The sequence below is a fragment of the Populus nigra genome, chromosome 1 (assembly GCF_951802175.1).
Source record: "Populus nigra chromosome 1, ddPopNigr1.1, whole genome shotgun sequence".
In the NCBI taxonomy this organism is placed as follows: Eukaryota; Viridiplantae; Streptophyta; class Magnoliopsida; order Malpighiales; family Salicaceae; genus Populus; species Populus nigra.
Window position 1 is genome coordinate 271,792 of NC_084852.1, and position 17,316 is coordinate 289,107.

A 17,316-nucleotide genomic window follows, 5' to 3' on the forward strand; every position below is an offset into this window, starting at 1 on the left:
ACTTAAAAACCCCTTCATCCAAGTGAATTTTTTTTCTGTTCACAAGAGCAGTTCGGTAATTACATTGTGCAAGGAAAACACATAATTATCAACGAACCTTTTCCTTTCAGGTAATAACCAACGTATCCTATAAAAAAATATCATCGTAGACCCAAGACATGGATAAAATCAGCCTTTTACTGTAGATTCACACAGTGAAAGGCATCATATAGAGTCTAATGTAATGTACCTGTTGATCTCGTGAATTGCCCTCACATGGCCTCTTGCAATCCGATGCTTCAGTAATTGATTGGGTTTCTTATTTCATAAAGAAAAATGTAATGGAAGTTTTCCTTGCCACGTAAAGAGGGAAGAGTAGTGGGGAGTCAGAAATATAGTATGCTTGCTATTAAGCATTCCATTGATTTTTTTCAGGTTTTTCCCTGCACTAACCCGAAGAAGCTAACATCAGCAAGCATCGCTCATCTTAACTACTATAACTTCAGTAAAGTATCAACTGCAACAGAACTTTACAAGATTGAAGAAAAATGGTTAATGGAAAAAGGATTGACTGCCTCGTTTTCCTACAAGAAATAAGCAGTCATGTGGACCGTCATGCTGCTTTCAGAGGCCACCCGCCACCATTGATGCTATATAATAGTTTCACATCTGTGCACACAGTCTCCCAAAAACTCAGCTTCTGATGTTCCACTATAATTACTCAGCAGAACAATCTTCTTTGCTGCAAAAGAATGACCTCGTCATTGTCACAGTTGCACCAGAAAACCACTGTACACATCAATTTTAACTAAAATGACAATTAGGTAAATGAGAGTCAACCTGAAATTACAAAATTTTTAATAACATAAAGTATGCAAATAGTCAACAGACACTCGGACAGTCTTGGCTCTCTTCATGTTAATAACAAACTGGGAAGTGGGAGCGAAATAGTCCTCACTAAGGAGGACCAAGGGTTCAAGCCAAACTAATCCTCATGCAAGGCTTGAATGTTAATCCCAGATAGGGATAAATACTCTTCATTGATGAAGTTTACTATGGAATTTAATCAATTATCACAGAACTACTTACACGACATTTAGACTCCCGTAAATTGTCTAGCAACTTAGCAATCTCGAGTTGCTTTACCACTGTAGTATGCAGTACCTGTGAGCACAACGCTTGCAGGGAAAAAAAATGCATTCAATACAGATTTAAAAGGCCAACTTCCACACATTTACAAATTTTGAACCATGTAGAATAGGACATACTCTTTGTTTTCTCAAGGTCAGACTCCACAGACTTTATCCTCTCCAGAGATTCTGTTAGCATTTTCTCCTTTTCCAAAGGGATTACAGCAGGCCTTTTGCTAAGTTCCTCGTATATTTTCTCTAGTCTCTGAAGACGATATATACATGGACGGACATGGTCTTCTTCATTCATAGCTTCAGCAGCAGTTGAATGGACATCTGTGTTATGTTCCATCAAATTAGATGGATAAATGTTGTTCTGCCTTCTCCAATATTCAAATGGTAGACTACGACAAAGTGCAAATAGCTTGATCACGAATGATAACAAGGTTCTTGTCGCATTTGGGATACTTGTTTTCCCAACCTTTTCCTTGACAAAGTCAAACCAACGGATGAATAAACCTGAAATTAAGATATAAATCCAAAAGACAGCAACAATAGAAGTCATTCAGCAACTATATCAACACTAATTCCTGAAGTCCATATCTATAAATCTTTGTGCTTTGCCAAGTGAGCAATGGATTTATTGGATCTGAAATGAACAAGAGAAACTGATCTGCAGTAAGAAAGCATGAACAAATACCTTCCAGGTTTGATGTCACTTCATGGGGAATGTTCCCCAAATTGTTGATTTCAAGTGGTTGGTCCTCAGGATAATCCCCTCTAAGCACAGTTTTCTCAGCCAGAGTAAAATTATCATCACAACTGTAGTAGATACTTGGATCCGATGCCTTCACCTGCAGAAATCACAATTCATATACAAGACAAAGGATAAGGATGTGCACGCACCACCCTCGCATGAACAAGCACTCATGCAAGCAGAGATACAGGCGAACTGGCATGCACACTCACCCACACGAGTCTGACAAGAAAGCAACCATATAAAAAAAAGGCTAGAGGCTCTAAAACTTACTTCTTCATCAACCGGGGTCGAGCATGGAAATGTAGAATTTTTTTGTCTGAATGGAGAAGAAGGATCATCAATATCTGACCCTGATTCTGCTGTCACTCTATCACTGCTTTTTCCCTGAAAGATATAGGTTAACAAATAAATATAGAGAATAATATATGCTGATGACCTACAAACACGATTGGGCATCGTGAGATGGAAGACTTGCCTTCAGAGGGTGTATCTGAATATACGAGTCAAATGCCTGCTTTTCATTAGACACTCTGGAGATTTCCGTCACAAATATTGGTTCTGCATTATGTACAAGCTGCAGAAGACAAAAACTAGGTTAATTTCTAAATACAAGTTCAATATAAAAATCCAAGCCTCCTTTCATGCTTTATAATTCAGCACATAGAATCAGTACATGAAATCCTTGTAGCAGGATGGCCTACCTTCAATATTTCAGGATCATTCCATGGACCTTTACTGGATCTAAGGCATTCTCCTTCAGCCGAACAAGAGCAAGAACCACCCAAGAAGTCTGGCAATTGACTGAAACAGGAAAGAAATATATGAAAAAGTTATAGTTTCTCAAAATAAAAATAAAAATGTGAGACAGGTATAACAGCAGATACACACCTTGATTCAATAACTTCCAGTAGCTTAGGCAGGGATCTGGGCTCCAAAACCTGCATTTCAGAAATTAAGTATAGCAACTCAAGACAGCAGGAAATGAATGGTGAGGAACTATATGATTACAGCAATATCCTTTACCTGTATCTTTGCAATGGTCTGTGCATCCAGAAATTTCTGGGCCACAGGCCAAAGCATCTTCTTAAAGCCAGGACCAGCATTGACAATAAACATTCGGTGCAATGTCTGTGTAATGTGTGGACAACAATTAGAAACCAATTAAACAGTGAAGAAGAAACCTATCGATTAACTGAGACTTTTGATACCTCAGGGTAATAACTGCTATCTATTTTTGTCATGCCGCCCAAGAGAGTTGCAGCGGTCCGAGTAAAATTCTTAATGCCCTGTATTTAACATAACATTAATCACCAGTTCAAATTATGCAGACAACCAGTTGAAAGAAACAATAAACAATCGGTGAAAGTAGAGGAGGAAAGAAAATCTATCAACATCCTATGGTACAGCGACAAATTCCTCAATTGACTTAACAAAGACTGCTAGAAACCTATAATAAGACTTAATACTCCCCAAAATTGGATTTCAGAATAGATTTTGTTGAAGTCTTTAAGGTGCATGGAGCATGGAAAGTCGTGGTTGACACAATTTTCCAAAATCCCAACAAAGAGTTAATTCCTGCTCGAAGGCATGGTTGGGATCAAAAGTTTAAGACCAAGATCAATTTCAAAAGGCTTATAAGGGAAAATTCAATTTAACATACCAAACCTTGCACATCCAATATGGTTGTAGTTGAACATATCCGTCTTTTTGCAGCAATAGAACAAGCAGAGAATTTTTCCTGTATAGCCCTTTCAAACTCCTGGACATGGTACTTCAAATACCGTTCTATAGTGGTGATACGCATTAGCTTGCTCGGATGAGCTTTCCCAAGCCTCTCAATGTAAACTGGCCGGCCTTCCTTATCAACTCCATGGTAACCGTGAGGGTAAAATTGCAAGACTTCCTCCAGCTCCTCAAATTCAAAATCCTAACCATTGACTATATAAGTTCAGTAGGCTTGTAGAATCAAATTACAAATTGATTGAATAATACTAATAAAAAAAACATATAATTCTGAATCTAGAATTAAGATCAAAACATTTAGTGCAGAAATTAAGACCGAAACATTTAGTGCAGAACCACAAAGCATGCACACATACAATTTCAAACAAAATAGCGACAATGCATTATATGCATTGGATAGTTATAAAAAAGCAATGCAACCAAAATTTTGTTGATTTTACCAACAGATGCAGTTTGGAGCTTCTGATTATCCCGCTTTTAACAGGATAAGGTTCCAAGATAACCATGCCAACAGCAGCATGGTTAGCAGAATAAATCCATTCCATTACCTCTAGAATGGAGTCTGTCCCGTATTCTTTCCTCCAGTTAAGCATTTCTTCCCACATCTGGATTGTTTTATCAATGTTAAACTCTCTTGCTTTCAAAAATCTACAAGATTAAAAATGACAGTGTCAATAAGTGAATGCATTCTAGTGGATTTGAACAGGCAAGCAAAAACAACAGTTCAAGTTCATAAAAGGGATTGTACTGTGTTCCAAAAATATGAACAGGCTGACCTTAACAAAGTATGATAGTCATCATGCCCAGGAGGCAACAAATCTTTTTCAAGAAGCTTTTGGCGCAATTCATGGACAGCACTCTCCTCTTTTGCATCCCTTACATCTTCTATGGAAACTGACGAAACCCCATTATCTATTATCCTTTTCCCTCTTTTCTTAAAGGAGTGGGTGAGCTTATTTGAAGCGTTCAAAGCCTTTTTCTTGAAATTACCAATTTTTGACCGTCGTCTTTCATCTTCAGAGTTCTCAAAATCAGATCTTCTCTCTCTGTTTTCATCATTAACCACGATTCCTTCAACACCTTCAATAGGTCAACATAGATTATTACTATTGCTAGTAACCAAACAACACACACAAAATCATCCTAATGAAATCAAGCATCAGAAACCATTCAATTTTGGTCGTCATAATATGACACACTTAAAACGGATGTATCTGTTGAGCTGACAAAATAAACATACCTGACATTTTGCTGAAATGCAACAGGGAATCCTAATTTTCAGGCCAAGAAAGTAGAATTCACAGCAACCCTGCCGACACACATGCCTCTCTAAACTGTCAAGGGCAGAAGCACAGAATGTGGTACTATTATAATACTGCAGGCTTTCAGCGACACTGAAGCATTAGAAAATGACAACTGATTTAAATTCAAATCACCAACCCAAACAAGTACCTTAACACTAAATCTTTCCAAAGCTATCAAAGTAGATTAAAAAAAAACCCTAATTTCTCTACCCTTCAATGAATCCAATCAAAATATTAAAACATTCCAGTTTCCTCCGAATTCTCCATCAATCATAGAGACTTGGAAATTACAAAAAAAAAAAGAAAAAAAAAGAAGCAAACTTTTCACTTCCTCTCACAGCCCTTCAGCTCACTAAACCACAATCTCTAAAATCAAATATCATAACTCTTAAAAAAATCATTACAAACACAGATCCAGATCAGCTAATTTTTTTTTTAAAAAAAAAAATTGACAGTAAACCCATGAAATATTATCCATTCTCCATCAACCTAATAAAATCAAGAACGCAAAAGATCAAAACTTCACTTCACAACACTCACAGTCAGCTGAAAGTAACAAACTTCACTCTTGGAATGCACTGATTTCAAAAGAAAGAAATTAATGAGCTTTAAAACCCCATAAATACTTATAAAAAAGGAAAAAGAAAATCAATTAAATTAGAAATTCCCATGAAACTCGACAATGCAGATATCAACTGTACGGATCTAACCCTCCATTTCATTCAATCATTCACCACTTTTTTATTCATTCATTAACAAAAAAAAAACAGAGAAGGAAAGAAAGCAGGATTTTTATTTTGATTTGGATTGAATAGAAGGAAATTGAATGAGAAAGAAGCGTAACGCACCCGTATCAATCATTCAACCAATCAACAAAAAAAATCCCAATATGTTCTTCCGTCTCTCTCAGTGACCGTAGAGAAACAGAGGAATGAAGGGTGGATGGCAGAGAGAAGGAAGGAGAGGAGAGGAGTAGATAAAGGATACGAAACAAGAAGATATCTCGAGAAGTAGTTACTAGTGTTTCGCTGAAGCTGAGAGAAACACAAGCCTCTCTCTCTCTCTCTCTCTCTCTCTCTCTCTCTGTAATGTGTCTCTGTCACCCTCTCCTTTGTTTTCTGGTTTCTTTACGTGTCCCTTCTTTATTTCTTTCCTTTTCTTTTCTTTTATTTACCATTTATTTTCTATTTACTATTTTGTGAAATAGGATTGATCTTTTATATTAATCATGTTTGGACGATCGATAAAAAAAGAAACTTCAATAAAAAAATGTCTTTGGTAATGTTGTGCGGGTATATTTTAAAAGTATTTTTTAATTAAAAATATATTAAAATAATATTTTTTTAGATTTTTTTTATTTTAATATCAGAATATTAAAATCATAAAAGATATTCATTTGATATATTTTTAAATAAAAATAATTTAAAAAATACTTTAAAAAATAAATTTTGCTAAGTGCTTAAAAACCTCTTACATTTATAAAAAATTCATTTAGCGGCTAATATTATTTTAATCATATATACCCGGTTAATTATTAGTTATTAATTATCTAATCACTTGTTTTGCATTGTAATGGCCATATCAATGGTAGATTTTATTAATTCAAACTCGTGTATTTTTCAAGTTTTTTTTATATAATATTTAGCCCTGCCGAGATCTAAAGATTTATAATAATTTTACCAAAATAAATATCAAGAAAGAATTTCGAGTTCGATTCCATAATCTTTGAATTTTTGTTAATCAATAAAATTGACCGACAAAAAAATAAATAAAAGGCATCTATTTAATTTAATTTGGGCTGTTTTTAATTAGACATTTGAAATGGAATAAAATCTCATGTGTACCTTCCTTTAATTAAAGTATAGAATACATGCAGCAACCAAAAGAAGAAGACCGAAGGTATCTAAATATTCCAGCTCTCTCCATTAATTAATTAATTAATTAATTGCAGGATCGATTAGGACCTATCCATCCTAATTAACCATCCTTCAGATTCTTAATTAACAAATCCCATCAAGGTATAAATATTAGAAGTATGCCACTCTAAGATCTCATTTAATAATTTATTATGCGTGTTAGGTAATATCGTGGTAGTTTTGTAGTTTTAATTTAAAAAAAATTATAAATTATAATTTTTTTTAATTAGAGTTTAAAGGGTTTTTCTGTGTAAAACTATAATATATATTGAATAATTAAATACTTTCAAAATCATAATAAAGACTATAATTTCAGTCACGTTCCATCTCAATCCTCCTTGTAATATAAGACGAATCATTTGAGAGTTTGTAACCATTTATGACAGTTCTCGGCATGACCTAGCAGTAAATTTTGTCTTTTTTTTCAAACCTGAAATTAACTTTAAGGGATATAGCTTAGTTAATGAGGCTCTAAGTTTGCTTTGTATAAATTATTAGTTCGAGTCCTATAAATTTCAGGATCATTCAAAACTTACATGGTCGATCGTTAATTTCAGAACTTGTATGATTAGTTGAGATATGTACAACTCAAATATTCATATTAATAATAATAAATAAATAAACACTAACAAACACATCCCAAAGCCAATGTTGATCATAGTGGGGATGTATCAAAAGTGTCATGAGATTAGGACTAAGGAGAGGAGGGATTACTGCTAAGCATAATCCATCGAATATGGCGCAGTAGTGTTGAAGAAGAAAAGCAAAGCAACCAGTTGCCTGAGATTGATGGGGACACGACATGCATGCGGCTGGCTCTAATCTCCAGAGAATATATCACACATCATATATATATATATATATATATATATATATATATATGATCAATCCCATCTCATATCTTTAATTATCCATGACCACACCAAACCCTAAATTAACCTGCTCTTCTCTTCAATATTATTGACGGTATATGCCCACAGCTCAGGCCACAAGAGGTAGCTAGTGCGTGTCTGTGCCTAGCTAGCTACAAGTGTTCTTGAGCACTGATTTCCCCCTCACAATCCCATCAATGTCTTCCTCTACCGACCCTATATATATAGTACGAGAACTAACACGTCAATGACAGCATTAAAAAAAAAAAAAGGGTAGAAAAAGACTCCAAGCTAGTCAGAGGGTTAGATGGCTGGTGGTTGTTTAACCAAGGCTCCTGCAACAAGGTTGATTGACCTCAAACGAACGAGTGCTTGGTTTTTCCTCCTAAATTCGATCCAGATCGATATTCAGCTGGGGGAGAAATTCTTTTGTTACTTTGATGAACAATACCCTTCGATCTCTCCATCAAATTATTATTATGTATTTTATTTGGATTATTTACATTCAAGTTGTGATTAATAAGATAATGTGTGTATCTCTCCCTTTTCGTATTATACTGATCTGGTATCAATATATAATGCATGTGGATCAAGGATAAATAAAAAAAAAAACAAATACATGCCAAACTTGACCCAACTCTATATCTAACTTTAATATTTCTTTATATTAATTTGTATTAAAAGATTAATCAGCCAAACTCTTAAATTGTTTTCGGTCAATGTTTAATGTTGCGTATATATAAAAAAGACAAAAATAATTTTAGTTATAAACATAAAAATATAAAATAAATTTGTTTCTAAAATAATTTTAGTATAAGTTTTTATATTTTTTAAATAGAAAAGATATATCTTTCTTGTCCGGGCTATACTTGTTGTCTTTATTTTTTATATCCTGAAATGGTATCTTAATATGAGTACTTTCATTTTCTTTTCTGTTTCTTATTTTTGTATTATATTGCTATGGTTTATTGCTCTATCTGTTTATTTTTGTCATGGTTTATTGGTTTAGTTAACGTAACAATGGCTGTTCAAAAAAAGAAAAAGAAAAAGAAAAAAAGAAATAAATCAAGAAAAGCGGATAAAGTTTTTTGATTACCTAATTATGGGTTTTACCAGTTCTGTCAAGACACACAGGAAGGGGGGTTTACGTAGCCAATCTCTTGGGAATGGTGAAGGGTAAAAACAAGAGTGAAGATCACATTCCCATCCATGCATGAACAATAATTATAATGCCATCATTATCTGCGTGTTAAATGCTTGCAAAAACTGCTATAAACATCACCGTAGCAGAGCAATTGGTCATTTTAAATCCAAGACTTAGAGCAAATTAATGTATCTCCCCTCTCGAGGTGCCATAATTAAAGACAGTAGGAAAGATCAAGGAAGGGAGGGAGAGAAGGTACGTTGAGAGATCAGAAAGAGAGACAAGGACCTCTCCAAAAGGTCAGAGAACGTTAACGCAACCCCAAGAAAATGACTCAGTTACAAGTCCCTTTCATGAATTCTCTCCTCTCCTTGGATCTCTGTGTATGTGTGTGTGTGTGTGTGTGTGTGTAAACAGTCCCCACCCAGCAAGCTAGCTAGTCAGTCTATGACTAAGAACGAGTGATAGAGTACGTAGAATAGATGCACAGTACAGGCTAGATGATAAATTAAAGAGGGAATGCACAAGGTCTGTCTCTTCTTCGATTCTTATTGCGCGATGATGTATGTAGCAGCTAGCTAGCTCATAGACAATAGACAATAGACAATAGACAATAGACAATAGACATGCTTGTCTCAAGGAGTGTCGGCATCTGGAATTGTCACATTCTAGCTAGCGATGCGAAAATTAAGAATGTGACAATTCCACACATCCATCCCACCTCTCCTTTTCTTTGATTTTTTCATTAATTAGTCTTTGGGCTCATCAATAAGAGTAGTGGCATATCGATCACTACATATACACGCATGCATTTACTCTATATATAGATGCGCACACACCCTTTCTCTCTTCTTCTTCTTCTTCTTCTTCTTGTAAAGAAGCCATGGCTGGTAATTGCAACAGCAAAGCCTCGTGGTGTACTGACATGCATGCGCATTAATTTGGGGTTTTACGCAGCATGCAATCAATGAAACTTCTTCACCTGTATATTATATATATAGGAGGCAGAGAGGAGGGGGGATCGCATTTATCAACGCTTAGTGGAATCGATCACTCACTCACAAGTAAGTACTGAAATGATATATATGGAGGACGACCATTAATGCTACTTTGCTACTAATCCCAAGTTGGGGCTGGCTTTGTTTTGGTCAACAATTATTAGAGTAAATTTAATAACTTAGTCCATATAGTTTAATAACTAGCCAATTATTCGTCTACCGCTTAGGGTCAAAGTAAATATTTTTTTGAAGTGTCAAAAAAAAAATCTAGTTATTGTTAAGGTACTTCTAATTAGAGACATAAAAAGATTTTAATGTTAACAATATTTTTATCTAATATTACGATGAAAGTACATTGAATTTACATGGGTTAACCCGGATTGACATGTAAGACTTGTGGAGATAATCTTAGAAAAAATAAACTAGAAAGCTAAATTTTTAATTAACTCAACGTTTAAAGATGAAAATTATAGAAAAAATCACTCAATTAAAAAAAAACACCACGTGAATTCGGGTGAACCAACCAAACTTACAACACATATCATGCAAGATATTGAATTCAATAATATTTTTTTTATCTCATAGATTGTTTTTCATTTAATAAATTTATATAAATATAAAAGACATGACAGACGCATGAGACTGAAATAGCAAAGACATATCATTAATATCAAAAAGAGAAATTGGATTATTTTTTTAAAATCAAGGAGCAAAAATGCATAAAAAATAATAGCCTAGGTGATGTGGCTTCACCTGTCACAGTTATGATTTGGATCATAGACTTAATCGAGATCAACACTTTTGATATAAATTTATATCGAACTTAATTATATTAAAAAAAATGGCTGAAAAGGAACCCAACAATGCAGCTCAATGGCCCGGGCATGCGGGCTTGTTTGGCCCCTATTTTTCTTGAGAGAAAAAAAAAAGGTAGACGGCATGTCACCTACTATGGTAGACAACATCTCACTCGCTATTGTAGACAAGATGTAGTCTTCTAACTCAGATTTTGACCACTATTATAGTGGCTGTAAAATTCAGAGTATAGTTTTTTTACCTAAAAAACTTGTTTTTCAGCCCACTTCACCCCAAAAACACACAGTTAGAACATTACGAAACCAAGCTATCAACCTAATTAAACTAAAAAACAATCCAAACCATAAAATTAAACCGAATAAAATATCTCATCATCGACTTAGATCTGGTTTTTTAGGTTATATTAAGGCTTAAAACAATCATGAAGAGACTCTCTTCACTTAATTGAACATGTTGACACCAATTCTAACATTTTGGTGGTCGAAATACATGTTAATGATGAGCTTTCTCTCTCTACGCAGAAATCTGGCAAGCTTTCACTCTCCTCTAATAAAAAAAAGAACTAAGAAATTATGAAAATAAAATTTGGCATCAAAATTGAATTTTAGAAGAAAATCTAAGGGACTGATCACATTTTAAGTTTAAAAAATGGGGACTAAACTAAATTTGTTGGATGAAATTAGAATCTACCATATATTTTGCTCGTGTTTTTCACTTTGATCTTCTATTTTTTAATTTCACTTTCTCTTAAAAATAAAAAGATGATCTGATTGGATATTACTTTGGGCTTAAAAAGGTTTAATTGTGCAAAACAAAAGATTGAAGATTAGTTTAAATTTTTTAAAAAAACCATTATGACAATCTATAGTAATTTATAAAAAAGTTAATTCTAAATAAGTACATAGTGAAATCATTATCCTTTTCAGTTTTTTTTTGAAATTTTAATTAATTAATCCTTGTAATTCGAATAACTATGTATTTAATTCCTTATAATTTTAAATTTGATTATAATTTAATCTTTTATCAACTATTTTTTCTTTTTCTCCTTTCTTGAAAACTATAATATAGAAAAGAAAAATAGCTAGGTAAGTTGTTGGGGGAGATCTGATTAGAAAAGAAAATACTTTTGGAATAAAAAATTATTGATAAAATAGTCAGTGCTGATTGAAGGACTAATTAATTATTTCTTCGTATCCTCAAGCAGAGATCCACTTTACAATTCGTGTGCTCTTTACTTTATATTAGCACTATTGACGTTATACTTATGCTAGAATCTTATTGAATAGCATTCCATGCTTGCTTACTTTCTTCGGAAGATTAAAAAAGAAGAAGAAGAAGAAGAAGAACAACACATTTTATGCTAAGAAAGAAATTAACCGTACGTAGTTTTATAACAAGATACTGGGTTTGAGCTGGACAAGAACTAAGTTACAGTATGAAAAGTCAATTTAAATTAACTTAAATAAATTTAATTTTTAATAAAAAAAACTAATGAGGTTTTCATTAGATTTTATCTAAATCATGGTCAATCCGAGTTTTTTACTAGATTAAGCTTGGTAAATTCTTTTTTTTATTTTTCTTTAAACCTTAACCAATCTAGGTATCAAACAAGCGAGGTCAATTCAAGTTTTATAAGTGAGATAAAGCTAACCCACTTAATTGATCTTTCTTGTCATCCTTGTAAGGGATGAAGCTCCATCGTCAATCCATCGTCTTAAAGTGCACATTACAAAAATGTCAATGTTATGGCAGAAGAACTTAACACCTAAGTTGTTCAATGATATATTCGATGACATTAATAATATTGTTTTTTGGGCGGGCCAACTCTCACTGTGCCGTCACATTCACAAGCTTTGGAGTATTGTTAACATGGAGCCTTCTGCATGTACCGACAAGAAGACTGGTGTCTGAAGGTGGGAACATGGGTGCTTGACTACGAACACAAGAGTCCAAAAGAACGCAGCTTGGGTTTATTGAAGCAGATACAGCAGCTAAGAGGGACATCTCATGCAAGTTCCTTCTGCCCCATCATCTCTCTCTCTCTAGCACTATATACAGTTTGATAACATTAAATAATGGAAATATATGTAATATAGTAATGCTGAGGTTTTGGACCGCTCAATGGTTTTGGCCATTTTTTTTATAATTATTATTAATGTGGGTGTCCGAGTCAACTTGCGTGCAGCTCGACTAATCCCACGAGCCCTGAAGTTAACAATCATGTAAGCCTCTAGTGGTTTTGAGGTTTGTGAGATTCAAACTGGTGATTTCTAGAAAATAAATTTAAAATCTAACTAGTTAAGTTACACCTCTTAGAATTGATTTTAGCCATTGTTGGTTTTGGCCATTGTTGATGCTGTGAGAGAGGATGAGTAAGAGAATAAAACACAAGACAAGGTAATCTCGTGGGAGAACACATGATGTGGTTGTTGGGTGGCAAATGGCCCCTTTTTACCCCAACCCCATTTGTTAATGCAGGCCTTTTGTTTTGCTCGCCTCTGTACTCTATCTGTGATTTCTTTACCCCTCTCTGGTTGATCCTAACTGTTGAAAGTAAATGCCCCAAGATTGTCCCCAAGATTATTGACTCCACTTTAAATATGACCCATCTCTCCTGGTTTATCCATGCCTATAGAGCTTACCAGCACGTTTGATACATGACTGGAATAGATTCATGAAGTCGCCGTGACAGCCCCTTCGCACCAGTAAGAGCTCTGATTCAACACCAAATCAACCAAAACGCTCTCTCTGCCGATTCCTGTTATTCTTACATGTGATTGTCATCTTCGTTTTGTGTGAATGTTGAGTCGAGATACAATTGACAAGGTGAACTGCTTCCATTTTCATCCGTCAGGCTGCATATTAGGAGAAACATCCCCACAAAAAAAATCCAATTCTGTACCCAAACTTTTAGCAGAGGAACATCCATGGTATGACTGTACAAGATTCGAGGATTCAAGGTGAACAGTAGTTGAGCTAAGGGCAAATGCCAAATTTAGCGAACATCCCATCACATCCATATTCATTATCAACAACATTAAATAGCTACACCGCACCCTAATGCAGACGAGTTCACATGCCAGGGCCTCAGCCCTTTTTCCCCAAGGAATTTTGGGCCAGGGCCGGCAACAAATCCACGTCAGGGGAGTGCCAGCTTCCAGACAGGGTATTTGATGAGGGTATTAAAAATATGGACGTTCAGTTAAATCCAAACACACAGAATTAAGTAAAGCAGAGGTAACATTTTGCATTTTGGTTTTCATGTAAATATTAACTAACTGTTGACGAACATGCATTAATAAATAAACTCCCATTGATCTTCAAAAACCAAGACATCAAAAGCAGACCCAGATGAAGTTTCTATTATTTACTAGTAGGGCCATAGACATTTTTGTTCCTCCTGCAGATGTGGAACCCTAGCCCATGGCATATTTCTGGGTCCAAGACCGAGCAGTGGTTTCATACTTGAATCTGTCTGTCTTGTACATGTGAGCAATTTCAGGCACCAGGGGATCATCAGGGTTTGGATCCGTCAACAGTGAACAGATGGACAGAAGAACCTACAAGAGAGAGATATTCCGTCTTAAAACAATTATGCAAATCCAATGTCATTAATGCGACAAATATAAAACTATAATGCAGATCTAGCATCAATATTATAGTACTATATAACTTTAACACAACATCCCATGTTCAGAGAGAGACAAAAGAAAGCATGATCGAAGAGATAATTATACCTTGGATATTGTAAGAGCAGGGCTCCACTGTTCTTTGAGAATATCAAGACAAATGCTTCCATTGCTGTTGATGTTGGGGTGGAAAACCTTTGTACGGAAAGAGACCTTTCCAGAACACAATCAAATCAGACAAAAAAAAATTATAACAAAAAAGGAGAGAGCTAACTTTTAAACCCCAGCACATCAAAAGCCCACAGAATATATTGTATCATCAAGCTAACAACTGCCTTCTATTTTTTAGGGAAAAAAAACTCTCTAAATATTAATGCATGGTGGCATAACCTAAGTGGCAAGCAACCTCAGCTAGTGGGGGTGATAAGAAGCACCTCCATGAATGCCATAGGACACTCCAGGATGTGCATTTCCGGTCCGACAGACTGGCATGCTCTGGCAATCAAGCAAGTCAATTAAAAAAGAGAGAAAAAAAAGTGAGAAGCCAGGACTGACAAAAAGCCATCCTCAATTATTGGAATGTTCACCACTCAATTGCAAATTGTTTCAAGCAAAAACGAGGCAAAGGGATATCACAGCGTCAGGAACACCCATTTTTTTAACAAAAGAAAACATTGCAATTATGGAAAGAGGACAGGCGCTCAATGGACTATGTATACAGTATAAATAAAACAGATATGAAAATTCACAAATAAAACAGATACGATAATGCAGATAATTCACAAGCACAATGAAGTGCACAAGCGCAATGAAGTATGTTCAGGAAGGGAGGAAGAGTGGGGGGATGAGAAGGAATGCAAGGCATGGAGTATCAGAAAAATGAGCATAGGGATTACCTTGGGGGGCTTGAATGGGTAATCTGGTGGGAAGTGAATGGATACGAGAAACACCCCACCAGCAAATGGGCTGTCAGCTGGGCCCATAATTGTTGCTTGCCAGTGGAACATATCATCAGCAACAGGACCTGTAAGCATGCGTTGTATGTCACAAGCCATGGTTTAAATCAATAAACTCCAACGAAAATAAAATATATTTTGGCTTAAAAAACAACTGAATTCATCAGCTTCAATGTTTAGCTTGCAGACTGGCCTAGGCTCATAAATGAAAAGGATAGTGATCATCAATCTACACAGCCAAGTCCCCAACACCACATTGCAATTCCACACCCCAATCTCTATTAAAATAGTCAATAGCACCTTACCCCACCACCCAACAGATCCAATGATGAAAACTTTTTAGGTCACTCCCACAAGTGATGAGCACAACAAAATCACATTCACAGATGACTGAACCCCAGCCCACCACTTACCAAACAAACAATCTGTATTCCATAACAAATGGAGTTGGATTCTCATTGATTACTCTTTTAAGCGAATCTTCCTTGTCCTTGCCACTTAACCATTTGTAAAAATTTTCAGATCAATGTGCTCGTGTAAGTTAAAGTAAATACAACGAAGATTTTACAAGTGTCCACATTCAAAGCAATCCCAGTTGCCACCCCAACTTAACTATGCAAGCATATAGATTTCATAATTAAACCAAAGAAAGCAACTTATAAGACTAACAACTCCACTTAGGCAAGAACAAAACAATTGAGGGTAAGTAAAGAAGTCAACCAGCGCTGCATGAAGCAGGAGGGTCCTTCTGCAGGTCTTTCAACTCCTTGTTGATCCTCTTGGAAGCCATCACAAATTCTCTGAAGCTTCAAAAACATATATTAGTATAATATTGTCAGCAACATATGTCATCCAAAACCAATCATCCAATCAAATACGAACAAATACACGGCTTTAATTTTAAACCGCAGAAGACAAAAACTTTATATAAATAATAGTAAACCCATAATTTTTTAAATGGTTCTAAAATACTCCTCTCTTCCGATCGCTAAAAGGGTCACAGGAAAAAACAAATCAGAGCAACCAAACTGAGGCACGAAATCACTTTCATGGAAATGAAAACCCATCAGAGTAAAAATCCCTTAAATTTTCTCAGTAACCAAACAAATACCAGATCTGTTAACAGGAAAACCCATTAAAACACAACAAAAAGAAATCACTTTTATTTAGTGACCCCATAACGCAAATTAAACAAAGCCAGCAAGTACGATTCAGAAAAATAAAAACCACTTATTATGTTGGAAACGACGGGGTTTATTACCGGCAGTGTTGGCAGTTGAGTTAGGATTAGGGTTTGGTGTGTTGATTCAGCTGTAACAGAGAGAAAAAGAAAAGAGAGTTTTGTGTTTTATAAAAATATAGTACAAGAGGAAAGGAAATTAAAAAAAGGAGAGAATCCTAAGTTGCCTTGTGGCGGTCTGTCTCTGTCTCTGTCTCTGTCTCTGACACGAATGCCTGTTACCTTCTCATTTGCTTTATTCAATCATTTTTTTCTTTTGTTTTTTTCAAAGAAGATAATAGTTAATTAATTTTATTTCTATCCCAATAACGTAGCATCGATAACATCATTTCAGAAAAATTATCTTAAGCATATTTTGCTTTTGTGGATACAAATCGTTCTTTAACTTTAAGAATGGATTGTGCAAGGTCCATAGCAATGGCCCAAAGAGGAAGAAGGTGCTGGGAAGCTTCTTGGCCCTGACCATGTTTTTCTTCGGATTTGTTCATAGCAATTAATTACCCAAAAACCGAAGAAAAAGGAATGCTCTTAACCCACTGATGATGATTGATAAATTCTGTAGTTTCTATCATTTATTAGGTAGTTGGACCAAAGACACTCATCTTCATGTCTCCAGTGGAGATGTACAATCCTAAGCCATTGCATATCTCCGAGGTCCGATGCAGTCCTCAGCAGTTGTCGCGTGCTAGGCTTTGTTTGTCCTCTCCAAGTCAGCAATTTCAGGCAGGCACCAGTGGACTGTGTCTTTCCAACACCAATACTGAACTTGTTCAGTTCGGCTACAATTGACTGTGGCACAAGCAAGTTGAGGAGTTCGATACTTGCAATC

General features: G+C 35.3%; 2 protein-coding genes and 1 long non-coding RNA gene across 7 annotated transcripts; 1 reads left to right on the forward strand and 2 right to left on the reverse strand.

Annotated features, from left to right (window-relative positions):
* Positions 1–362: 362 nt before the first annotated feature.
* Positions 363–6,036, reverse strand: LOC133670304 (phosphatidylinositol/phosphatidylcholine transfer protein SFH13). Of its 4 annotated transcripts, none has more exons than XM_062090817.1 (15): positions 5,765–6,036; positions 4,853–4,946; positions 4,389–4,692; positions 4,161–4,260; positions 3,530–3,796; positions 3,078–3,155; positions 2,893–2,997; positions 2,758–2,807; positions 2,571–2,670; positions 2,345–2,443; positions 2,140–2,253; positions 1,810–1,963; positions 1,248–1,628; positions 1,069–1,143; positions 363–721 (listed from the first exon to the last, which is right to left on the reverse strand). In XM_062090817.1, the coding sequence occupies exons 2-14, from the start codon at positions 4,857–4,859 to the stop codon at positions 1,103–1,105; spliced, it is 1,800 nt and encodes a 599-aa protein (XP_061946801.1). In that variant the 5' UTR covers positions 4,860–4,946; positions 5,765–6,036; the 3' UTR covers positions 363–721; positions 1,069–1,102. The 4 variants fall into 4 exon arrangements, with proteins under 4 accessions (XP_061946801.1, XP_061946798.1, XP_061946796.1 ...); XM_062090814.1 differs by having other exon boundaries at positions 1,069–1,157; positions 5,765–6,034; XM_062090812.1 differs by lacking the exon at positions 363–721 and having other exon boundaries at positions 821–1,157; positions 5,765–6,035.
* A 3,628-nt stretch (positions 6,037–9,664) lies between these two features.
* LOC133684367 (uncharacterized) lies at positions 9,665–12,836 on the forward strand. Its single transcript, XR_009837878.1, has 2 exons — positions 9,665–9,912; positions 12,562–12,836. It is a non-coding gene; the product is annotated as an uncharacterized LOC133684367 (long non-coding RNA).
* Positions 12,837–13,884: 1,048 nt separating this feature from the next.
* LOC133691545 (ubiquitin-conjugating enzyme E2-17 kDa) lies at positions 13,885–16,700 on the reverse strand. Of its 2 annotated transcripts, none has more exons than XM_062112102.1 (5): positions 16,509–16,700; positions 15,968–16,047; positions 15,188–15,315; positions 14,400–14,504; positions 13,885–14,222 (listed from the first exon to the last, which is right to left on the reverse strand). In XM_062112102.1, the coding sequence occupies exons 2-5, from the start codon at positions 16,035–16,037 to the stop codon at positions 14,079–14,081; spliced, it is 447 nt and encodes a 148-aa protein (XP_061968086.1). In that variant the 5' UTR covers positions 16,038–16,047; positions 16,509–16,700; the 3' UTR covers positions 13,885–14,078. The 2 variants fall into 2 exon arrangements, with proteins under 2 accessions (XP_061968086.1, XP_061968077.1); XM_062112093.1 differs by having other exon boundaries at positions 15,968–16,053; positions 16,509–16,699.
* Between the last annotated feature and the right edge of the window lie 616 nt (positions 16,701–17,316).